This window comes from Bison bison, unplaced genomic scaffold, assembly GCF_000754665.1.
Source record: "Bison bison bison isolate TAMUID 2011002044 unplaced genomic scaffold, Bison_UMD1.0 scf7180017864222, whole genome shotgun sequence".
NCBI classification, from domain to species: domain Eukaryota; kingdom Metazoa; phylum Chordata; class Mammalia; order Artiodactyla; family Bovidae; genus Bison; species Bison bison.
In genome coordinates, this window is record NW_011494794.1 from 859,011 (window position 1) to 885,671 (window position 26,661).

The window sequence follows — 26,661 nt, forward strand, 5'->3', positions numbered from 1 at the left end:
CACAGCACTGTTTATAATAGCCAGGACATGGAAGCAACCTAGATGTCCATCAGCAGACGAATGGATAAGAAAGCTGTGGTACATATACACAATGGAGTATTACTCAGCCATTAAAAAGAAAACATTTGAATCAGTTCTAATGAGGTGGATGAAACTGGAGCCTATTATACAGAGTGAAGTAAGCCAGAAAGAAAAACACCAATATAGTATACTAACACATATATATGGAATTTAGAAAGATGGTAACAATAACCCTGTGTACGAGACAGCAAAAGAGACACTGATGTATAGAACAGTCTTATGGACTCTGTGGGAGAGGGAGAGGGTGGGAAGATTTGGGAGAATGGCATTGAAACATGTAAAATATCATGTATGAAACGAGATGCCAGTCCAGGTTCAATGCATGATACTGGATGCTTGGGACTAGTACACTGGGACGACCCAGAGGGATGGTGTGGGGAGGGAGGAGGGAGGAGGGTTCAGGATGGGGAACACATGTATACCTGTGGCGGATTCATTTTGATAATTGGCAAAACTAATACAATTATGTAAAGTTTAAAAATAAAATAAAATTTAAAAAAATAAAATAAAAAAAAATAAAAATGGACAAAAGACTTGACATTCCTTCCAAGTTGACATACAAATGGCCAACAGGTTATATGAAGAGATGCTCAGTATCACGGATAATCAGGGAAATGCAAATCAAAACTACAATGAGATATCATTTCACAACTGTTAGATGGCTTCATAAATTTTAAAAATTTTGTCAAGAATATAGAGAACTTGGAACCCTTATAAACTGCTGATAAACGAATACAAAATGGTGCAGCCACGAGGTTCTCCCTCAAATTTTAGCAACTACCCCTATATAAACCAGCAATTCCATATCTGGTTACATATATAAAACACATAAAATGAAACCAGGCTCTCGAGGTGGTATCTGTACTCCCATGTTCACTGCAGCATTCTCCAGAAAAGCCAAAATATGGAAACAGCCTAAGTGTCCGACAATGGATGAATGGAGAAAGAAGAAGATGCGCATACACACAGTGGAGCATATTCAGACTGTACATATAAGGAAATCCTGCTGCTGCTGCTGCTGCTGCTGCTGCTGCTGCTGCTGCTTAGTCGCTTCAGTCGTGTCGACTCTGGGCGACCCCATAGACGGCGGCCCACCAGGCTCCCCCGTCCCTGGGATTCTCCAGGCAAGAACACTGGAGTGGGTTGCCATTTCCTTCTCCAATGCATGAAAGTGAAAAGTGAAAGTGAAGTCGCTCAGTCGTGTCCGACTCTTAGCGACCCCGTGGACTGCAGCCCACCAGGCTCCTCCATCCATGGGAGTTTCCAGGCAACAGTACTGGAGTGGGGTGCCAACGCCTTCTCCCCTAGGTATACATAACTCCATGTAAATAAATGCAAAAAGATAAGTTTCCAAAACGTATTTCATGCCAGCTTTCGATAGCACTGATATTACTGACCATTCTCTTCAACACTTCCCTTGAAATACTCTTCTCTACACATACATACTATTTCCACTGAAGTCATTCTTGCTAGGTTTTCTTTTGGAACCTGATTCTTCTTAAAACAGGTAAATGTTACAGAGTTTAAGACTTTTAAAGCTTTCTTCTTCTTTTATTTGATACTTTCTACCTACACAATTTTGTCCATGCCCATGGCTTTGAATGACCCCCCGTCTACTGAGAATTCCCAAATGATTACATCAAACTTTGAGTTCTTCTCTGAGCATCAGACCAGCCTGGCACGTCCACTTGCATGACTCAAAGGCACTATCCAAGCTAAACATAATCTTCTCACTCATCTGCTGTTCCTTCTTCTCAAAGTACGGCTTCACTAGACATTATTCATCCTTATAGCTTCTGCTTTAAAATTCTGACCTTTTATTATTCTTAGAATAACAACAACAAAAACCTCGAACATGTTCTAATTCAAACGTTATCTCTTGAACTGCAAATCAGTAGCTGAGAGTAGCTACTGGCCTTCTTTCATTTCCTTGTATGTGCCACACTCTGCTCCCAAAGAAGTTCTTTGTTCTTTATTCATTTTATAAGCATAAGGTATGTGCACGCAAGGGTGCCAGGTGGCACAGTGGTAAAGAATCTGCCTGCTCATGCAGGAGACACAGAGATGCAGGTTCAATCCCTGGAGCAGGAAATGGTAACTCACTCCAGTATTCTTGCCTGGAAAATTCCATGGAGGAGCCTGGTGGGCTATAGTCCTCACACACGACTGAGTGAGCACGTGTGCGCTCATGTATGCACACACACACTTGCAAAGTAATCTCACAAGTAAAAGTGTGAAGAAAAGCATTTTTATCAGCAACGCTTACAAGGGAGTCCAGACTTGAGAAAACCTAACTAAAAACACAGCTGGTATTTAAGGAAAAAAAAACTCACCAGGTTACCAAGGTTACATTTAATCTGTTCCTGGGAAGAGGAAAAGCAGTTTTCCTTCATGATTATCCTATCTATAAAGGTTATCATGTTTGCAGTCAGCGGCATTGGAAAGTCAAAGGTAAATTATTTTTAGTAGAGTTAATGATGAAGTATAGAGCTCAAGCTTCATTAATTTTGAAAATTATATTTTTCTTTATCTCAGAAAGCTTCCCCCCCCCTTTAATTCTGGTATGTGATATACACAGGGGCTAGGTGTTAGTTTTTGCTTTTAGTTACACAACAAGAAAAATGTAAACTCATAATGAGACGTGAATTCTGAAATGTCAACTATGCTCACTCACCGATTAAGCTATATATCCACTACACATCAGTTTCCCAGCAAGGGTGATATATATTCACACCACAGCAAAAATCCAATTAATACATTGCTCAGAATATTAGTCAAATCCATGAATCCTACAAAGATCTTCATTCACTACCTATGAGTCAGATCTTTACATGAGCAAATAACCTTTCATTGTACCAATATATGACTCGTTACTAGCAAAGACAATTTATAATAGCACAAATCTTAGTATCATTAATTCCCAACTACAAGAGACACATTCTGAGCAATCTTAAAACGGCCAGAGCAGCCACACTGTGTAACTCCTCAGCCCCCTTCCTCCCTCCTATTGAATTACCTTCAAGGTCATGTCATCAGAACAGGATGCCAGGAGATTGCCAGTTGGGTCCCATTTGATAGCGTTTACTTCATTCTAAAAATAATAGTAAACATTCACATTTTCACTTCATAGACTTGGTTGTTCTTTGGGTATTAAACATACATACTTCAAAACCACTCTGAAACATTACTTATTCATCATAATTGCTTTAAAGGAGGGAGAAAAAAGAAGTTTCTCACCGTGTGTCCCTGGAATGTTTTAATAGGTCTGTCTTGTCCTAATTTACAGACATGAATGCACATATCTGTACTGCAAGAAGCAAAAGTGTTGTTGCTCTGCCAGTCGACATCCAATGCTGGTGCTGCAAAGGAAAAAGCCAGGTTTGCATTCATTCCACATGGCATTGAAATCTAGGCGCTTTAGTTTTAAAACGCTGCTGGACATTAAGAACTTAAATGATTTGCTTTATTCTTTTTATATTAATAGAATTTCTAAGATTATGGTACTTAATTATCACAAATATTAATACATTTCAGTTTGGTTGTCTCTCTGTGAGACACAGCCTAACAGAAAGTACACTGGCCTGGTAACCAGGAGATGAGGGTTCCTGAGAGCTTGCTCTGTAAATTACTAGCACTGGACTCTTAAAATTAAATGTGATGCTACATTTCCTTTTGTTTCTAAAATTCTGTGAGTGTTCAATGGATACAAAGCCTTGTTTTGCTATTCCCTAACTAATGGGCCCTTATAAGCAAGTCAGCTCTCAGGCTATTTTTCTCTTCTAAAAAATGGAGATAAAAACCTTTACGCTTAGTACTCAAGGATATTGTGAACATCAAGTTAGATAATGTGTATGGAAAGTACTTTGTAAATTACAAGTCAGACAAATGTTAGACTGAGTAAGTACCATTTCCACTATCTACTTAACTGATAAATGGGAGTATTACATGATTGGCAAACACATTTTTCTTCTAAGTGATTCTTGTCAAATATATCTTAAATCCTACATCACTGAATTTAAAACCTCAGAGGTCCAAAAGCTGGCTGGCATTTAATACTTTAGCTCGGATATGATTAAAGATTCTTTCCTTTCTCATTTTCCCCTGTTGCAAAGTGCAAAGCTTCTCTATAATTAGCAAGGCAGATTAAGGTAATGATAGCAAGTAACTGGGTTAAGAAATAGAAGCACACCAAAAACACTGCATTTAGAGCAGGCAGTAGGTGGTTGGGGGAAAGGTGAGAATCAAAAATGAAGCATGCTTGGCAAGACAAGGAAAATCCTGATATATAACAAACACTTCAGAGCCCTGCATGAATTAGGTTGACCCTAGACCTTTGTCACCAGAAACTGTTCCCTTCCTTGGCTCCTTTCCTCTTTCCCATCCTGCTTCCTGGAGAATCCAACTAAGTCAGTGAGTAAAAACACTGGCCCACTTTGATCGGCACTATGTCTGGTATGCTGGTGTTCATGTGCACCACAACCTCTTGGAGCAATGTAGACAACTGTTCCTCTGTGAGCTTATCTTCAGCCCACTCCTCACCTCACTCTGCCCTGCCCTTCTCTGCCACCAGGACATCACATATTCCAGGTCCCCATGCCTGCAGTACCCCAGATGGGCTCATTCAGTGGAAGAAACTGTCAGAAGTCCAAGGTCAGGAGAAAGACGGTAGACAGGCAACTCTGTGGTCCTCTCTCTTTAAGACTGGGTCTTTGGCAGTGACCCTGATTGCTCCACGGTGCCTATGCTCGCCAGGCAGCCTACTCGCTAAAGACACCATTCCCACTGGGTAGTTGGATCCTATCATTTTCTCTACAGTCTTAGGTTTACTGCGGTTGTTAAACTCTGAGTTACCTCCTACTTCTCTATTCTTCACTCTTGTAAGACTTCTGCTAGAGTTTCCTTATATTATGTTCCCTTTCTTGAATTACCTGGTTTAGATTTTGTCTTTCTGCTTTCGAATCAGTAACTACACCTTCATTTTGACATTAAATATTATTAAGATACAATTTTGAAAAATAATTTTAACAAAATGCTTATATGATAATTTATTATAGTGTTAAGAAGTGTGGGAAAGGACTTCCCTGGTAGCACAGTAGATAAGGGTTTGCCTGCCAATGCAGGGGACACAGGTTTGATCCCTGGTTTGGGCAAATTTCACAGGCTGCGGAGCTACCAGGCCCATGTACTACAACTACTGAGCCTGTGCTCTGCAAAGAGAGAAGCCACGACAATGAGAAGCTCACACACCACAACCAAGAATGGCCCCTATTTGCTGCAACTAGAGAATGCCTGCGTGTAGCAACGAAGACCCAGTGTAACCCCCCAACCAAAAAAAAAAATTGTGTGTGTGTGTGACAAAAATGTAAATAATTTAAAGGACAATTAAGTGTTATATAATACAACGCTATGAAGAAGGCCAAGTATCTGTTGTGCTCCACCAGGGTATCAATTTGACAGAGCATCATCTGAAAACATTAGATAGGTGGCTGAGAAAATCAGAAACGGTATTTAAACAAATACACCATTAGGTTCAAACCAAAACAAAAACCAACTGTATAACTGGGTAAAGACAACTGAAGGAAGCTGAAGAATGCTAAGACATGAGTTGTATGATTAATGTTCTGTGATATGCTTGGCTCATAAGATACAATGATTATAGGTTGGTATGATCTAAGAACCCATACCTCCTTACTTTGTATTTTATTCCTAAAATTTAAAAATGACTCTAGGTAATATAAGTCCTTCAAGACAGAAATACATCTCTAACGTAAAATATATTTTTATGTAGGTAATATGTGAGAGGTATATTTACTATTATTGGTTTCATTTTTCATATGATGAAAAAGGCTAAGAAAAGTTAATTGGCCGAGGGTACACAATCTTCTAAATTCCTGGAGCTGGGATTCCCTGGGGGTCCAGTGGTTAGCACTCTGCTCTTCCACTGCAGGGGCCATGAGTCTGATCCTTGGTTGAGGAACAAGGATCCTGCAAGTTGCAAGGTACAGCAAAAAAAAAAAAAGTCCTGGAACTAAGATTCAATCTCTGTGTCCTCCAATTCTGATTTATTTTTTGTTAACCCATGCATCTTTCATAATCCAGAAAGGTAATAAATAAACCTATGAGGGAAGGGGAAAAGGCATTTAATATTCATTTGCCTTTTTAAAAAAACAGCTTCACTAAGATATAATTCATGTATCATACATTTCATCCATTTAAAGTGTGCAATTCAATGGCTTTTAGCATATTACATTAGTTTTAAAATATTGTGGTCATACATAACATGAAATTTGTCATTTAATTAAGTGTACAATTCAGCTGTATCAATTACATTCACAATATTGTACAATCACCACTATTTTCAAAAGTTCTGCATCACCCAAACAGAAATTCTGTAACCATTAAACAATAACTCTCCATTTTGCCCTCCTCCCAGCCTCTGTACTCTTGAATCTTTACTTTTAAAGTTATGTCTGATTTACTTCACTTAGCATAAGGTATACAAGTTCTCTGGTGTTGCAGCATGTACCAGAAATTCATTTTTTTTATGGCTCAATAATAATCCATGTATATAGAGACCCCATTCAGTTCATCCACTCATCTGCTCATGGACAGTGTGTTGTTCTCACCCTTTGGCTACTGTGAACAATGCTATAAATACTGCTATGAATTCATTCAAGTTCCTGCCTTCAATTCAATTACCTAGGAGGAGAACTGCTGGGTCATATGGTAATTCTATGTTTAGCTTTTTGAGGAACTGTCATACTCTTTTCCACAAATGTACCATTTTACATACCTACTAACAAAGTACAAGGATTCTAATTTCTCCACATCATTATGAACACTGTTATTTTTTACAGCTATCCTAATGAATATGAAACGGTTAATTCATCTATAATCATGACTTATGCTTTACGTAAGAGTATATGAATGAAAATACAGTATAGGAATTAGAATATGGTAATTTTAAAAGCATGGTAGACTTCCATTCTTGGTCAAGATGGGGTAACAGGAAACAAATTTACCTCCTGCCCAAAATAGCCAAACACTTACAAAATGTATGAAATGACAGTTCAAGACTCTGGGTTAGTGCTAGCGTTAGTTGCTCAGTTGTGTCCGACTATTTGAGACTCCACGGACCACAGCCTGCCAGGCTCCTCTATCCATGGAATTCTCCAGACAAGAAGACTGGAGTGGGTTACCATTCCCTTCTCCAGGGCATCTTCCTGACCCAGGGATCAAACCTGGGTCTCCTGCATTGCAAAGGATTTTTTTTTACCATCTGAGCCACCAGGGAAGACTCTGGGTATGAGACAACAAAGGACAGTGGTTCTTGAGAGAAAGAAATCAACCAACAATGTGCCTTTAACTGATCATATATGATTTAGAAAAATGTCCAGATCTTGGCCCATGGAAGAGGAATTTCCCTAAGGAAGAGATTAATGAAATTCCTGAGGGGAAGAGATAAAGCTCAGAATCTAGAGAGCCACAGGCACCTAGAATTCACAGCACAAGAAAGGAGAGAGCTATGCAGACAGAATTCTAAAGACCTGCAGCGGGCCCAACTCACATAGTTAGCTATTCTAATCAGCGTAAGTACTAGCTGAGCCTTGGGAAAGAACCACTGAAAAGGATTAGAAGAAACAATGCCTGATACTCAAGACTGGAAATGCGCAGCAGGCTAGAAAACCTTTTGATTCAGGGAACACTGGTTTGAGTACATCTAGGTTCTTGCCTCAGTACCAGGAAATAATTAGCTCTACACTGAGCACTGTTTCCCTGCCATTTAACAAGTTTCCTAAGCATGACCCAAAGGATCAGACCGTTTCCAGGTAATTTAACAATGTGCCAGAACAAAGTTCACAAATACTTAGAAGAAAAGAAGTTGAAAACTTGAAAAACAGCATAGAAATTATCCCACTTCTCAGGTGGTGCTAGTGGTAAAGAATCTGCCTGCGGATGCAGGAGACGCAAGAGATGTGGGTTCAAAAGGGCAACCCATTCCAGTATTCTTGCCCTTTCGAAGCCTGGTGGGTGATACAGTCCATGGGGTCACAGAGAGTTGGACACGAATGAGCACACCTGAAAAAAATACTGGATAAAAAAATGAAGAGTATTATGGGAAATCAAGCAGACTAATAAACACATTCAAAACTTCAAGTGAAAAAAAATGTGGGGAGGAAGTAGAATATTTCTTAAAAATAATGGTCAAAAAAAAATTTTCATTTGAAGGAAACTATGCATGAAGACATCCAAGAAGCTTCAAGGTCAAGAAACAAAGAAAACTGAACTAAGGCACAACATATTCAAACTGCACCAAATCACTTATAAGCAGAAAAACCTTAAAGCAGCCAGATAAAACAAGACAAATTACTACAAGCGTTAAGGATGAAAACTGGAACAAGTTCAAAGTGAAAATACTGTAAATAAGAGAACACGGCAATATTTTTTTAAAGTACAGAAAGAAAAAAATCCTGTCAACCCCAGAACTCTATACTCAACAACAACAAAATCTTTCAATAATGAAGGTGAAATACAGACTTGTTCATATATATAGAATGAATTCATCAGCATTACATTTGCACTATAAGGAATGTTAAAGCAGTTTGGGCAGAAAATAAATGATACTAGATGAATTAGATGTGTATGCATCTACACAAAGAAATGAACAGTTGGAAATGGTAACTATGAGTAAAAATTATTATTATTTAATCTCTTTAAAATATCACTTGAAAGTATATAGTGCTAAGTTAAAAATGTGTACTATAAATCCTGATGCAACCACTATAATAAAAGATTTATAGTTAATAGCCCACCAAAGGAGGAAAAATGTAGTCATAAAAATATTCATATGATCCAAATGAAAGTGGAAAACAGGAAAAGAAGAAGAGATAAATAGAAATATGATTAATTTAAATGCAATCATATCAATAGTTACATTAAATGTAAAGAGCCTAAATATTGCCATTAAAAGGCAGCGGTTGATATTCAGTAAACATGCAATAAATGATGCCTACATAAATTACACTTCAAATGTAAAAGTATGGAGGAATATATACCATGCCAACACTAACCAAAAGAAACTTGAAGGGCTACATTAACATCAGATTAAGTAGATTGCAGAGCACAAAAAACAAAATGAAAAAAAAAAAAAGAGGCTCATTAACAAAATGATAAATGGATCAACATGAGGATGCAACATTCCTAAATGTTAATGTCCTTATTAGCACTGTTTCAAAATACATAAAGCAAAAATTGACAGAAGAAATTAGAAACTGTGTTTTCCAATTATTATTGATGATTTCAATACCATTCTCTCAGTAACAGGTGGTATAAGTAGATAGAACAATCATTTAGGGCTATAAAAGATTTGAACAACCTTATGAAACAACTTGACCCTCATGACATTTGTAGGAACAATAGAATTATATTAGAAAGTGGGCTTCGCTGGTGGTCCAGTGGTTAAGAATCCACCTTACAATGTAGGGGACACTGGGTTCCTCCGATTCCTGGCCCGTGAAAGAGCCCACATACTGCAGGGCAAAAAGCTCATGCGCCACAACTACTAAAAGCCTGTGCTCTGGGGCCTGCAAGCCTCAAACACTGAAGCCCACACACCACACAGCCCGCACTCCGTGACAAGCAGCCCATGCCCCGTAACGAGTACCCCCCGATCTCCACAACTAGAAAAAGCCTGCACACAGCAACCAACCTAGTGCAATCAAAAATAAAACGAATATTTTTTATTAAAAATTAGAAAGCAATGCTACAAAGACCTTGAAAAGTTTTCCAATTATTCATAAATTAATACACTGAATCAAAATTACTTCAAAAAGTATTCTGAACTGGATGAAATTACAATATCTGAAAAACTGTGAGATGTCACTAAGTAGTGCTGCTAAATTGCTTCAGTCGTGTCCGACTCTGTGCGACCCCATAGATGGCAGCCCACCGGGCTCCCCCGTCCCTGGGATTCTCCAGGCAAGAACACTGGAGTGGGTTGCTACTTCCTTCTCCAATGCATGAAAGTGAAAAGTGAAAGTGAAGTCACTCAGTCATGTCCGACTCTTAGCGACCCCATGGACTGCAGCCTACCAGGCTCCTCCGTCCATGGGATTTTCCAATCAAAGAGTACTGGAGTGGGGTGCCATTGACTTCTCCAAGTAGTAGTTAGAGGTAAATTTATAGCACTGAATGTCAGATCCCCACTAGAAAAGTAGAAAGGTTTCAAATCCGTGACCTCAACTTCTATATCAAGCAAAAGAAAAAGATACGTCACCAAAGAAGATCTACAGATGATAAATTAACACATGACAAGATGCTCAACATCATTAATCATTAGGAACTACAAATAAAACCACAGTGAGATATCACTACACACTCATTAGAGTGGACACAATTAAAAAGACTAATCATATACCAAGTGCTGGCACGGATACGGAGGAACTGGACATACACACATCTCCTTCAATAAAGCCATTTAAAAAATAAAAAAAGCATGGCAGGAAAGAATATCACAGGTAAAATGGCTTTTTATCTGTAAAATGACTTCTACATCATCTACCTCTTTGGGTTGTTCAGTTAGTTCAGTTCGGTCTTTGCAACCCCATGAATCGCAGCACGCCAGGCCTCCCTGTCCATCACCAACTCTCGGAGTTCACTCAGACTCACGTGCATAGAGTCAGTGATGCCATCTGGCCATCTCATCCTCTGTTGTCCCTTTTTCCTCCTGCCCCCAATCCCTCCCAGCATCAGAGTTTTTTCCAATGAGTCAACTCTTCTTATCAGGTGGCCAAAGTACTGAGTTTCAGCTTTAGCATCATTCCTTCCAAAGAACACCCAGGGCTGATCTCCTTTAGAATGGACTGGTTGGATCTCCTTGCAGTCCAAGGGACTCTCAAGAGTCTTCTCCAACACCACAGTTCAAAAGAATCAATTCTTCGGCACTCAGCTTTTTTCACAGTCCAACTCTCACATCCATACGTGACCACTGGAAAAACCATAGCCTTGACTAGACGAACCTTTGTTGGCAAAGTAATGTCTCTGCTTTTGAATATGCTATCTAGGTTGGACATAACTTTCCTTCCAAGGAGTAAGCGTCTTTTAATTTCATGGCTGCAATCACCATCTGCAGTGATTTTGGAGCCCAAAAAGATAAAGTCCAATGCTGTTTCCACTGCTTCCCCATCTATTTCCCATGAAGTGATGGGACCAGATGCCATGATCTTCGTTTTCTGAATGCTGAGCTTTAAGCCAACTTTTTAACTCTCCTCTTTCACTTTCATCAAGAGGCTTTTTAGTTCCTCTTCACTTTCTGCCATAAGGGTGGTGTCATCTGCATATCTGAGGTTATTGATATTTCTCCCGGCAATCTTGATTCCAGCTTGTGCTTCTTCCAGCCCAACGTTTCTCATGATGTACTCTGCAGGTGACAATATACAGTCTTGATGTACTCCTTTTCCTATTTGGAACCAGTCTGTTGTTCCATGTCCAATTCTAACTGTTGCTTCCTGACCTGCATATAGGTTTCTCAAGAGGCAGGTCAGGGGGTCTGGTATTCCCATCTCTTTCAGAATTTTCCACAGTTTATTGTGATCCACACAGTCAAAGGCTTTGGCATAGTCAATAAAGCCAAAATAGATGTTTTTCTGGAACTCTCTTGCTTTTTCCATGATCCAGCGGATGTTGGCAATTTGATCTCTGGTTCCTCTGCCTTTTCTAAAACCAGCTTGAACCTCTGGAAGTTCACGCTTCACGTATTGCTGAACCCTGGCTTAGAGAATTTTGAGCATTACTTTACTAGCATGTGAGATGAGTGCAATTGTGCGGTAGTTTGAGCATTCTTTGGCATTGCCTTTCTTTGGGATTGGAATGACAACTGACCTTTTCCAGTCCTGTGGCCACTGCTGAGTTTTCTAAATTTGCTGGCATATTGAATGCAGCACTTTCACAGCATCATCTTTCAGGATTTGAAACAGCTCAACTGGAATTCCATCACCTCCACTAGCTTTGTTCGTAGTGATGCTTTCTAAGGCCCACTTGACTTCACATTCCAGGATGTCTGGCTCTAGGTGAGTGATCACACCATAGTGATTATCTCGGTCGTGAAGATCTTTTTTGTACAGTTCTTCTGCTTCTGTTAGGTCCATACTGTTTCTGTTCTTTAATGTGCCCACCTTTGCATGAAATGTTCCCTTGGTATCTCTAATTTTCTTGAAGAGCTCTCTAGTCTTTCCCATTCTGTTGTTTTCCTCTATTTCTTTGCATTGATCGCTGAGGAAGGCTTTCTTATCTCTTCTTGCTATTCTTTGGAACTCTGCATTCAGATGCTTATATCTTTCCTTTTCTCCTTTGCTTTTTGCTTCTCTTTCTTTTCACAGCTACTTGTAAGGCCTCCCCAGACAGCCGTTTTGCTTTTTTGCATTTCTTTTCCTTGGGGATGGTTTGATCCCTGTCTCCTGTACAGTGTCTTGGGTTGTAGCCAAGACTAAATGGGATCGTGTATAAAGAGCATTACCTCCAACAGAAAGGTGGCACACATTATAAAGCAACTCATAACGATGCCACACCCACTTATTTCAATTTTCCATCACTCCTAGGATTTAGGAAAAATCTTTAGGCAGAATGGTCAGAAGTCTAAGAGAATTCTATCTGGTTGAGGACTAGAAGCAAAGGCGGAAAGGGATTAAAACAGGTAAACAGAAACTGATGTGTAAATAAATACTTATTAATGTGATAAGCTTTAATCAAGTTGAATTGTTTAACATAATACTTGCAAAATTATGCCACTCAGACACTACTGAAAAATCATTTTGTGCCTTATTTGACTTATCGAATCACACTAAATAGAGAAATACAAAAAAGCAAAATGCCAAAAGCTTTGCATTTCAGTTTTAAAGGTAACACTGTGCCACTGAGTGTAAAAAGGATAATATCAAAGCCTTGAAAATAACCAGAATTACTTAACTCAGCCTCCAATTTACAACTCTTTCCAACCACAACACAATCTTGCATGATGTAATTAAACTAGGCAGTACTAAAACTACTGTTCTAAACATTATTAGGGATCTTGTTCCAGTTTAACATCAGTTTCTGTTCTCAGAAACCCCCCCGAAAGCAGGAACAAAGTTCTAGGAGGCACAAGAGTGTTGGTACTAAAATCAAAGTGTCTCTACACATCAGGATGTATGCTCTGCTGCATGGCCATATATCATGGAGAAAGAAGCGCACTATTTTGGAGATCAGATTTATCTGATTTAAGTATCAAATTATTTCCTAAAAGAAAATATATGAAGCACCAAAGTTCCAGCAATATCGGTAAAACCTTATAATTTTTATTTTAGGTAAGCAAGAGGACTGATTTAGATACATGAAATAAAACATGACAATACCTAAATCTGTAGAAGTTTATGCGGTATTTTCATATATATGTATTAGTCTTACACACTTACTCAAACAGTATTATTTTTATCCCTCGTTTACAGACAGAAAATATGGCTCAGAAAGGTTCAATGACTCAATCTTGAAGCTTGTTAAGTGGAGTGGGATTCACAAGCACACCTAGACATCCTGGATCAAAAATCTATGTTCTTACCATTAAATATTACCAACTCTAACGGCACCAGGCTGAAAATGCTTTATGGTACATTTCACAGAAAACATTTGATAATCCTCTGATGATTAATTATCTGAAAGCCACTGAACATCAACTCCTCAAAGGACTAGTAACAAAACTTACATTTGATAGTTCAAGATTTTAGATGAACTATATGCTATTAAAAGTTTAATTAGGAAAACAGAAGAAAGTTCCAACAGTTCTCATGTAAACTGTGAAGATTTACCTGAATGAAAAGGAAATTGTTGCTTGGCTTCACCAGTATGTGCATCCCAAATAATTGTAGTCTGAAATAGAAAAGGAAAATATATTGCTAAGTTTATCATATATACATAAATGCCTCATCATATTAAAGCAATATGAAATGTCAGAGCACATTTAACATTTAGTTTTAGTACAATGAGGCTATATTCCACTGGGAGCAGGGAAAGGATGTTTAAATTAAACTGTTAAGCAGTTTGATTCTACCCTGGTGACTTTTCATCAGTTAACTTACTTCAAGTGACAATTACTGGCTGTCTGTAAGTACCAAACATTATATTCGATTGAGAAACTCCATTGTAGTCGTGTATTTAATGTCAGATTTTTATTGCTGTGTAGCTTCAGGAGGTAAATTTTTGGTTAATATTATAATCAGCTAATTCTCAATATTAAGATTTTTAAAGCTCACATTTATAAATAAAGGCAGGTTTAATTCTGACAATAATTAAAACAATGTTTTTTATATTACAGCAAAGTATAACATATACATCTGAATGGATATATTCACAATTCCACTAATACCCTCCCATCACTAATTTTATAACTTTGGGGTCATAAGTATTGTAGAATGGCAGTAACTAGTAAGAAGGCTTTCCCCTGCCCTTCCTGGCCACCTTCATATTCTTCCTTTTTGCCTACTTCCCTTTTTGACAATATACAGGTAACTATGGGCATGTACTTTCCTCTATTATAAAATAATCTTCTCTGGGATGTGTGGTAAAGGAAATAACTTTAAAATGAAAGAGAAATAACAAATGATTTCAACCTACTCATGTTTACCAGCCATGTTAGGTGAAAGCTGGAAAAACCCTATATTTCTTGCATTTTCAATTAAACATTAGGAGTTCAGCTAACAGACTGACTCTAAGATTTCCCATGAAATCACTCCAGAGCATCCACACTGATGCAATTAACTAAAAACTACAGAAAAGCAATGAACAGTATCAGATATATGACTTCACTATGGCTCAAATTCCAAAACAATGAAGAGTGGTCACACAGATAAGAATAAAAGGCATCTGCACAGATTTAAGAATGAGCTGACAGAAAATCTAAGAAACCATTTCTATTCCTAACATAAATTCACATGTGAATTTCCCAAATATGAATGTTTTATTACTTATGTGATTAGCAGAGGAGAATAGTACTCTCAAGTATACTCTTTAACAAATTAACTTTTATAGAAGCTAATTACCTTGTCTACTCCAGCACTTAGGATGAAATTTCCTTTCTTATTCCATTTTAATGCAAATATGGGGCCTTTATGCTGCCCCAAAGTGCTAGCAAGGTTACCTAAAATTCAAAAGGAAAAACATTAAAATTACTTTAAGCTTTATAATTTGGATCAACAGTAAAAAACAAGTGGGAAAAAAAATGCTTTATTTACCATCTTTAGTCCATATTCTGGCAAACCCATCATAAGAACCAGTTGCTAGAAGTGTACCTTCACTCTGTTGGAGAAACACATTTCTTTCAATTATATAACCCAGAAAGGGTATTTAATTTTTATTAGAATATATTATGTTTAATCCCAAGTACAGCAGGTCTGGAACATTCTCTGCTTCAAGACCTTCAGCTTTGCCTATTTAGAAGTGCGAGAAAAGGCCTACAGAACACCCTTCATGCTGTGAAGCTAATATTTTGGCAGCAGTCAGTCAGGGTGCAGGCCTCACACCCCAGTCTTGGAAGGGCAGTAACTGCTTGGGAGCAGGATTATCACCGCTCTTACAGGTGCTAAGGTCTACTTACTGTGCTCTCACAAAGGCCCAGGACTAAAGGTGGGGGTCGGGTGGGGGATTAGAAAGGACATCAAAATCTTAACCTTACGATTTAATAAAGGTATTCAATCAAAATCAAAATCTTCCAAAATGTTTCATTATGATTAAAAGTTCTCATATTGTCCTTCCTCTAAATCTTTTACTGTCTAAACTGTGTGTGTGTTCCAAACAATATTGTTTCAGATGATCAGATTCTTAAATATCACTACATTAAACATTTCTTTCGTTACTTTTTCCTGTACCAATAAAAATAGCAATGCACACACACACACAAAAGAGTTAGAAAAGAGTGTAGGCTGACTTTATAGCTAACGAAGTGAGCACAACTGTCCGGAACTATTCTACTATGAGGAGAAATCCTTAACGTTTTCTCTAATCTTAAAATTTCCTACGGTGTCTTGCCTTGAATAACGGTACAACGGCAGGACTTGCTAAGATCTAGCCTACTCTGTGGAAATGCAAGTTTCGGAGTACATTACACAGACTATTGCTGAGATGAGTAAACATTACAGGAGAGAGAGAATGAAATCCTGCCTCACTCAGTACTTTCTGATGCTTTTTTTGGTAAGAGAAATAAAAACAAGATCACCTTTTCAGACCTCTCCAGTCATCTAGCTGTACAGTTAAGTGAGAAACAAATGCTGTTTGTAGGCGATGCAGATTCACTTCTGCTAGGATCTGGAAATCCCCTATAGTTCTATCTAAGGAAGAAGGAGCAATGTTGAAGCTAACAGCACAAGTTTATTTCCAAACTCTGCACAATGCAAAGTTTCCTTTAAACTAATGGTTTTAGACCATGGACCACTAGTAAAGTAGGAGACTAATAAGGAACAGCTACCTCACAGGCTTCTGCTTTAGCCATGGAAATGAGCCATTAAACAACAATAACATTTTCTCCTTCAAGGGGAAGACTTAAGTTCATAGCAAATAATAAATCTTCCAAAAGTCTATACTTTCAAAAGCTTTAACTTGCAGTTCAGAAACACCAAGCTCAACAAATCATTTGTTAACCATCCTTTTCAGTGTAAACTATAAATTTCACTAAGTTAACATGGTCTCTGAGCCAAACAGCCTAAGAAGGCTATAAGGCCTTTGGCCTATGATATAGTAAGGTCCCATTTTAAGAACGGAATTCTTAGTTCTGACCCTACAATCAAATAACACCGTTTGGAATTCTCAACTTTATAGGTGGGAAAGGGTAAATACATTGTTGGAAATTTAGAAAAGAACACTTATCATGAGTTCTGGAAGAATTTCATAGTAACTAAGAACTTCAGATAGTGTAATCACTTTGAAAGACAGATCTTATTTCTTGGAAAGAGATTTAGAAGATACTTTGAAAAACCCCACAAAATGTTGTTAAAACAGAGGCCAGAGAAGGAAAGGATGTCCACTTGCTAAGAAAAGGACAGCTGACCTCTAAAATTCTTTATGACACTGATAACAGTCTAAGAAGTTACTAGAACCAGAGTTGGGGGAGTGGGAGGGTGTTAAAAAAATGAACATAAAATTACAAGGAAGAAAAAAGACAACATGGAATAAAGGAAAAGATACAGAAACTTTTAAAATGCTAATTTCCCGCAAATTACTTATGGGAATGGTAGCAAAAAAAGCTGTTAAGTATATTTGAAACTGAAAGGATGGAGCTTTGTCAATAGTTAAATCAAATTTTCTGGTAAGTAAAAGTAATCAAAGATATTGAATCATATATAGAATAAGAGAATTCTAAGAGTCCTACAGCTAGAATAAAGCTTATAATCTAGACTAACAGTTCCTAAAAAGCAGCTGGCAATGAAGTTTTCATCAATTAACAGCAAAATGAGAGAAACAAAACTATGTTTCTATTACATAGATTTCTCTTGTACCCCTAACAAAGGACTTAGTAGTTAGGAACTTAATTAATACTGGAAGGTAGCCTTTCCCTTCTCCAGGGGATCTTCCTGACTCAGGAATCGAACTGGGTCTCCTGAATTTCAGACTTTACCAACTGAGCTATCAGGGAAGCCCATTAAGAACTTAGTACGTGCCTATTATTGGTTTCCATTTATTATTTGATTTATGTAAGACCATTAATACACTCCTACTTTACATGTGATGACAACGAAGTACAGAGTCATTCTACAGCTAGAGAAACTGAGGCTGGAAGATGAACCTTGTTCCGACTGCTCGAGGGCCAGTCTTTGCTTTTAACACATTTTGGGTTGGGGACTCCTAGTCTGCTGTTCTTATTAGTGAAATTCAAAAATACCTGAACACACAGACATACCCTGCCACTAGTTTGAGGCTCAGAGAGGTTACGTATGTTAGTAACTACATCCATCATGGACAATACAGTGATACTCACATTCCAATCTAGCGACGTCACATCCTTGTTGCTTGGGACGTCTTGCCCTCCTTCTCGTATACAATGTCTAAGCACCAACTGTGTGGAGCCACTCGTGCTGTTTTCACTAAGATTCCATATTCTTGCTGTTGAGTCTCCAGACCTATAAAGCATGCAACTTATTTTAAATTTTCATGATATTCTCAAGTATTACAGAAATCAAGGCAACAAATTTACATTCTGTTATTAATGACGCAAATACAAATTAGACTATCAGGCATTTCCATTTCCAGTATTTTTCTCAGTCTCCGTTTTGGAGATGCCAAAATCACTCCTGAGGCAGTAGTTTAAAAACTCTAACATTACTTTATGAAGAAATAAACATTTACGGGGTAAAATGACCACAAACAAGCAACAACAAAAACCTGAAAGTGTAAACAATGTATTTGTAGAACATGCAATATTTCAGTAAGATACTTTTAGAAATCCATTTTAATTTCACTTTGAGAAACATACCCTGATGCCAAGAGATCACTAACGGGGTTCCAGGCACAGATGAAAACTTCAGATTCATGGCCCCGTAACACAACTGCTTTATTAGGAGGGATTTCAACATCCCCATCCACTTCCATCATATCAGTATGATTATCTGCATCATGAGAAACAGATGGAAAATTCCAGTTAGGTAATAATATCACAGCATATTGGGGGAAAAAAGGAATTCCTAACCAGCAGATAGAGTGTAACTTTCTTATTCCACTATGTCAGGTAATGTCGAAAATGACTATACAGAATTTATCACATGAAAAATAAATTCCAATCTTTAGTTAAATATGAATGTAATTTTTTAAAAAGAGATGTGCATCTAAGTGTGTGTTCAGAGATGGGGGAGCAGGACTAGAGGAAGACTGTGAAAGGTTAGGCCCAAACACAGTTAAAAATGATAAAATAGTTTGAATTAAATATAATCCATGCCAACACTATTCTGAATTTCTGCCAGTAGGGGTTGCTGATATCATTCATATAACATCGAGTTGCCTTTATATCTCCATGCCAAAGCTTTACCGTATCTGTTAATGACTACTGTTATAAATTATATTTAGAAATCAAATGCAGACACAAAGTTCACCTAACAATAAAAAAAAAAAAAAACAGTTTCTAAATATTTTTTTAAAAAGAATGAAAATAAGGTCCATGAAAGTAAATCTAGCTTTATGGAGCTTTAAGCATAAAAATCTGAATTGTGTGATACAAGTTAGGGGAACAAGTTGGCAAAAATTAAATAGACAGTATTAGTTCAGCTAAAATGAGGCATCCCCATAAAGCAAGTTTCTTTTTTAATGGAACTTAAAAAGATTCTTCTTTCAGCTCACTTGCTATAGTATGTGCTCCATTCTCCTCCCCATTTGCTGTGTTTTCTCCATTTTTTGCAGATCCTTGTTGGTTTGTCGCAGCTGCAGCAGCTGCAGCAGCTGCTGCTTGTTGCTGTGCAAGTTTATCTCTATAAGCTTGTTGTCTTGTTTGTACTACATCAGGCATTACGGCATCTATCAGTGACAGAGACTCTATTGGTCGACCATCAAACAAGGTACCATCCTGGATTTGAAAAATTGTGAGAAGAAAAATCAAAGGTAACACATTTAGAGTAATTTGTATTCATACAAGTTAACAGCAGAAAATCATCATTCCAAGAAAAAACACTTTTAGGTAATTTCCTGAGTGCATGTAAGAAAGGAAGGAAGGAACCGGGAGGGAAGAAGGAAACTAAAGGAAGCACTGTAAACAGCTGCTCCAACTGTCTTCCTCACCCAATTCTTACTGTTAAGTGTTGCACAGATCAAAGCTGAAATAGTGAAAGGAATTAAAAAAAAATAGGCCTGGAGGGTAAAAAGGCTTTCAATTATATTACAAAGTTCTGTTAGTCAAAAGTAATGTGGGATAGTTAATAAAATGATAAGAGATTTGGTGCCACATTTTGGTAAATACTTCTTTAAAACTAAAAACTTTTAAAATAGTTTTGCTGAATGCAAAAGTTTCTTGTGATTTAATTAAAATATTAAGGCAGAAATAGACATCAATATCAATAGACATTAATACATACAATCACCTCATTTTACTACTGTTATTGTTTTTAAGACCTTGTTGCATTTGTTACAATACTGCTTCTGTTTTATGTGTTGTTTTTTTGGCCCGAAAGCAGGTAGATCAGCTCCCTGACCAGGGATTGAACCTATGCCGCTCCACTGGAAGGCAAAATCTTAATCCTGGAATGCCAGGTAAGTCCCTCATTTTACTACTGTTGAAATATGAGCACAATAAGATTTAAAGACTTTCACAGCTGGAATTTGTTAACTGGTGCTATTCAAAGCGCAATCCAAGGACCAACAGTCCCACCATCACCTGGAAACTTGTTAGAAATGTAGACTCAAAGCTACAGAATCAAAATCTCTAAAGGGCTCAGGAATCTCTGTTTTAACAAGCTTTTGGGGAGAGTCTTATATGCACAGTAACATTTGAGAAGTACAACTACAATTCACAGGCTAGTGTTCTTTAATTTTATCAAGTTGCTATAATTTTCCAAAGCTCCTCTCACTGGTATTAGGAAGTTCACAATAAATAAGTTCTAAAGCAAGCAGGAGAAGAGACACAGGCACAGAGCAAGTCAGAAATAGAAACAGTGCATATTAGCTAGAAACATGCATAAATGAAGCCTGGCTCACTTAAGCCAGTGAACACGCACTAAGTGGTGTGATGGGATGCTCCAAGTTACAAAACACTGCACATCTCTCTGAACTGTCGATTATAATGGAGTATTTGAGGAGCTGGAGCAAGTATTTAAACTTAAAAAAAAAAAAGATTAAAATCAATATAGATATATTGTGGAGTACTATATTAAATCTAGAAAAATTTTTTTCAGAAAAAATGAAGACTTCAACTCTGGCCACTGGGAGAAATTGTTTTATCGTTTTCTGCAATAAGTATACTTTGGGAGGCAAAGTGCTAAAAGACAATGAGGACACATTTAATTTAGTATCAGTAGATTTTTCAGTTATAGACATGAGGAAATTTAAAAAATAATCAATTTAGTACACTATAATTATAGTAATAAATACTGATGTAGAAACCATGGATGCTTTAGTTTTTAAAATACCTGCAAAAGTAAAGGGGAATATGTTAATCTCTGAAATGAAAATAAGGTAAAAAGCTCCATATACCACAAATCCTGACCATGTATAAAAATTTCCAGCTATACCAGGGTGTGCAGAGTCTTTCTGCATATTTTGGGCTTTGCAGACCTAAGGTCTCTGTCACAACCACTCAATGCTGCCACTGTAGCACAAAAGCTAGATAATACACAACTTAAGGAGTGTGACTGTGCCCCAAGCAAACGTTACAGAAACAAGCGGTAGGCAGACTTTGGCTCATAGGCCATAACTGACTGACATGAGTTAAACTACCTATATCATATAGACTGTAGACAGGTGCCTTCCAAAATCACGTACAACCAAATAACCTAAGATCTTCTAATTTCTCAATCAATTATGGTCTCAGTATTCCACAGCACAATTTTCTTATTTTAAAGAAAATTATTTCTTACTGTTTACTTATTAAACCATGTAAAAAGCAATAAGATAGTGGTCCTTATAGTTGAGAGCCATCAGCCTTGCCTGTGCGCCCTGACATCACATTAAGAATAATGTCCTTCAGTTTTGTTTACCTGGTGAAGCTGAAGTCAGATAATGAATGAGCAAGCAAGATACCAGATATTTAAGGAAGCATTTAAGAGTAAGAATTAATACTTGAACTAAGTCTTCCTTACCTCATTAATACTAACTTCTGCCTCTACATACTGTAGACCTTTCTGGATGATAGAAATCAATGCAGCAGGTGGGACGAGGGCACCATTAATGTTGGACTGACTGATATGGCTTTCTATACCGAAGGTGAACGCTGAATGAGAAAATCCTGAAAGCAAAAGAAAAGTTGTAACGATTTATTCTCCAAAGGGCAACATGCAATGTAACACAAAGGAAAGACTTCTGTAATCTTTCAAATCCCCCTGACACCCATTTGAAATCCCAGACTGTTAGCTAAGGTCAAATATGTTTTTAAACAAAAGAAGTATCAAAATCCATAACCTTCATGTATTTTCCTCTTCACTTTAATTATATAACCGTAGCACATAACGTAATTTTCCTCAACAAACAGTATTAAACTTTAAAGTTGGGGAAGCCTTTCTAAGTCATGTGACTTAAATGCTTCACTCAAGATAAATTAAATGACAGTTAATATTTCTGTAGTATATTAAAATTTCTGTATATAAATCATCATACATCTTGTAATTCTATATTTTGTAGGCTATTTTAAAAAACTACTTAGGAAATAAAAAGCAAACTAAAACATAAGGAATGAAAACTGTAATTTAATAATGAAAAATAATTTTCAAGCTTAACTTTCATTATATATATGATTAAATACTAAAAAAAGTTACTAATTTTTTGCTACTTAGTAATAACCCATCTAAATGGAAGCTTTAGAAAAAGAACAGCTGACAAGTGAAAATCCAATTTGTATGTCCATCAACAACTCTTTGATTTTAATTTGAAATACTCAAACCAAAATATTCACATAACAAAAGTCTAATTTTAAATAAATTTAAGTCACTCTTGCTTTTTATGAAAGTCAAGTCCAAATCCAAAAGTAAAATTCTAGTAAACTGACAGACTGAGGGTGGTTATTCTCTTTACCAACATATCCATCAGAGCTTAACTAGTAACTATCATTAACGTTAAATAATTCAATTAAATTATACGTCTGTACAGAATGTTAAATAAGGTAAATGAACACGGGCTTACTCGGGTCTTGGTTAAACTAATTTAATCCATGTAACACGTTGTCGAGCCTGTCTATCCTTAGATGTTTAGTGCTTAGTCCATGTTTTTTTTGTTTTGTTTTGTGCTTGCACTCTCAGACTCCTTGTGGCACTTATGAACAGTCTGTCATAAAATACTGTGGGCTCACAAAGAGCATGTGGCTAGAGGCTACTTTAATTGGTTAACAGAGAGTCATAGTACACCTAAGTTGATTTTCCTTAGGGCTGTCCCTTCCTTACCTCTTTGGGATACCTAACCATTTCTGTAACTACCCATAGTGAGAAGTAAGAATCGTTACCATCTTTCTAAATTCCATATATATGCGTTAGTATAGTGTATTGGTGTTTTGGACTCTGTGGGAGAGGGAGAGGGTGGGATGATTTGGGAGAATGGCATTGAAACATGTATAATATCATATAAGAAACGAATCACTAGTCCAGGTTCGATGCAGGATACCGGATGCTTGGGGCTGGTGCACTGGGATGACCCAGAGGGATGGTACGGGGAGGGAGGTGGGAGTGGGGTTCAGGACTGGAAACAAGTGTACACCCGTGGCAGATTCATGTTGATGTATGGCAAAATCAATATAATATTGTAAAGTTAAAAAAAAAAAAAAAGACGCTTAAAAAGAAAAAAAAAAAGAAAATGCTATCTTATAAGTCTTGAATTTTGACTTGATTTCACCCATAGACAAGATCATTATTAAAAAAGCATTTATAATCTGCAACTTAATCTGAGCTCACAAGGAAGGCACAAAAAATACAAATGAAAAAAGCACCGTTTTGCTCTGTCCCTATCAGGAAACCCAGAACTACTTGAGTATGAGCAGATCCCAGATCACCAGGATAGGAAACTAAGAAAAAAGACTAGGAAGGACTGGGGAGAAAGGTTATGAGATAATGGCAGTGAAATCCAGAAGCAGTGAGGCTGGAGACCCCTGTTCTCAATTTCATAACCCTCCCCAAATAAATTCTGCAGTAAATCATATAACAGAAAGGGGGAAAAAAAGCTAAACAACCAAGTAGCTTGGGGTAGAAGGCTTCAAGATAGACGATATCACTTACAGAGGGCCTGTATCATGCACTAATTTCTCATCTTAGCAGATGAGAAAACACAAAGAAAATAGATTTATTCCGGGACCATGGCCATAACCACTGCATTCCCCCCATCCTACTGAACAGTTAGAACAGGGTCAAGGATAAAGCTAAGGCAGAGTGAGCTCCTGCATATCAACAAAACATAAAAGACTGCATCATTATTCTTATTTCGTTTCAGGGTATTAGAAAGTGGCATCAGTAGCACTTGAGACAGTAAGACATTTTATTAAAAAGCAAGATACTTTGATTTTCCAAAGCCTTCTAAACTGCAGCAAAGTCTATGACTTCTGTACTCCAATTTCTGAGTACAATTTAAATAATTATTAATTACATTTAGACTCTGTTTAATTAGATGACAAAGTTCAAGATTATGTCCAAGAATATCGTAAAAGCTGCACGTAGAACAATGTCAATTTTTAACTGGAATGTTGCCTATGTTCTGAATTTTTTTGTGTGAGACCAGGTGCCCTCTGTTATCCTTAGGTATTACATATGCACTTATGATCTTCTCAAATAGCAAGAAAACAACCCTAAAGTCATCCTTAATAGTGTTTCGGCACTTATCGTTAATATATATTTGCCCTAAAGGAGGTCCATACTTAAAATGCTCTTCTTAAACACATGCTGAATTGAACAGTAACTTTTTTTAAATTTCTAGTTACAGCATTACAAAGCAGCTTAAAATTATGTTCAAAACTACTCTTCTTCTTCCCCTTCCTAAAACAACTTCTTCCTTAGAAACTTTTCATCTTGCCATGCTACACCTCAGGTCCTCCTCACTTCCCGTCAGCCCCTGGCATTCCACCATTCGCCAAACCCTATCAACTCTCCCTCTCTGGTCTGTCATCAGCTTTCCTTGTATGCCCACACCTGGATTTTAGTCCCCCATCATCCTTTACCTGGACCACTGCTGTCATAAGTTCCTTTCCTCTCTTCCCCAGTTAAGTACACTTGCAACACTATGGCTAGAAGACTACTTGTGAAACAAAAAATGATCATACCACTCCTTACTTGAGTACTTTCAACAATCCTTTTGGCCTTCATAATCAAGGTCAAATTCTCTAAGTGTGACACACAGTAACTTTTGCAATCTTTACCCTACTCATCTCTCCAGGCTTATCTCCCCACTTCAACCAAGACCTAGAATATACTGTGCTATCTCATGCCTTTGGGCTTTATGTGTTCCCACGCACTTTTCACCTATGTGAATAGAGGTGAAGTCCTTCTTCCTGCTGCTCCAGGATTGGTATTTCTCTTCTATACTAATCGTCTAATTTGTGTATGTGTAGCATTCTACGGGTTGTGTGTATATGTATGATTAATACAACTGGGATGTCTGAAGATGGGGTTAATGTCTAGTAATCTTTCAATTTTAGGAAACTAGATGTCACCTAATTTTACTAGTGTTCAATAAACATTTGTTAAATCAGAATGCAATTCTACTATAATTTATCTTGGCACATCAGGAATCTATGAATCCAGAGAAAACATATGACTTAAATCTCCCTTGAAAAACTAAAACTTGAACCAGGGTTATGCCAAAATATATTTGCATTTATCTGTAAATATATATGCAGGCAATACTTTTTCAGGGACAGCTTTTGATCCACATAGTAAAAGGCAAAAGGCATCAACTCACAGTCTGTGAAATGCTTAAGTCTAGCCTGCTTGCCTAATATAGCATCCCTTCTTTCCAGGAGTCAAAGCAAAGCTGATATAAATAATACTTTGTATAAATTCTCTACAATCAAGTATTCTACACATTCACTAGAGGGATTAAAATCTGGGAGATAGAAAAGGAAATCCAGAGAGGAGTAAGGCAAAGTTCAGTATGCAGTAATTCAAGGATATTCAGTGGTCGGGACCGGCAGTGGTACGGGGGTCTGTGTGCGGTTACTTCTGAGGCCACGCACTGTCCCACGTAAGAAATGAGATCACAAGACAACCATTTTCTACATATGGCTTGTTTCAGGAGTGACCTCTCTTGGGATGACAGGGATGGTTTCCTCAAAGGGAAGTCAAGTCTTTCAGAGCCTGTCAACTCTACTTTGCAAATGGAGGGTATACGAGCATGAAAAAGGGCTCTGAATATGGTTATGGTGTAGGGTATCTGAACAGGGCCGGGGGCGGCGGGGGAGTGGCGGTGAGGTGGGAGGCAAAGCTTAACTACTAACACGATACAGTGCCCTATATGGAAGTAAAATCTGACTTACACAAGGCCCTCTTCTCAGCCTCAGGTCAGAAAAGCCCAGAAAATTATAACCCTGCTTCCATCACCACATACCCTCTTGACCCCAAATCTGTTTCCAATTCTATCCTATAGACCCAGAATTTTGTTTAGTACAAAAAGTTCCATATTTAAATGAGTGAAGGTTTTAGAAAAGGTAAAAAGAAGTAGAGAAAAAAATGCTACATGGGACCTTGTATGTTGAAAAGTTAGATGGACCTAACACTTATTTAAAAAAATAAAAAAAGGAAAGGAAGAAAGGAGTGAAGGAAAAAAATTACAATACCAAAACCCAAATACAACTGTTAAAATATTTTATTTCCTTTTGTCCAGCACAATACACTGGCTATGCAGTTTTGTGCCCTAATTTTGCCCTTTATATATATATATATATATATATATATATAT

The 26,661-nt window shown here is 37.4% G+C and overlaps 1 protein-coding gene across 4 annotated transcripts in view; it reads right to left on the reverse strand.

Moving 5' to 3' along the window:
* TBL1XR1 (transducin (beta)-like 1 X-linked receptor 1) overlaps window positions 1-26,661 on the reverse strand; it is a 178,942-nt gene that overhangs the window by 11,257 nt on the left and 141,024 nt on the right. For all 4 annotated transcript variants that reach the window (XM_010845692.1, XM_010845691.1, XM_010845693.1 and 1 more), the window contains 9 exons: window positions 21,876-22,021; window positions 19,429-19,651; window positions 18,572-18,704; window positions 18,077-18,218; window positions 15,342-15,405; window positions 15,150-15,247; window positions 13,920-13,980; window positions 3,319-3,440; window positions 3,098-3,172 (listed from right to left, as the gene is read on the reverse strand). In XM_010845692.1, the coding sequence (XP_010843994.1) occupies window positions 3,098-3,172; window positions 3,319-3,440; window positions 13,920-13,980; window positions 15,150-15,247; window positions 15,342-15,405; window positions 18,077-18,218; window positions 18,572-18,704; window positions 19,429-19,651; window positions 21,876-22,021 (1,064 nt within the window). The remainder of the gene's footprint in view (window positions 1-3,097; window positions 3,173-3,318; window positions 3,441-13,919; window positions 13,981-15,149; window positions 15,248-15,341; window positions 15,406-18,076; window positions 18,219-18,571; window positions 18,705-19,428; window positions 19,652-21,875; window positions 22,022-26,661) is intronic.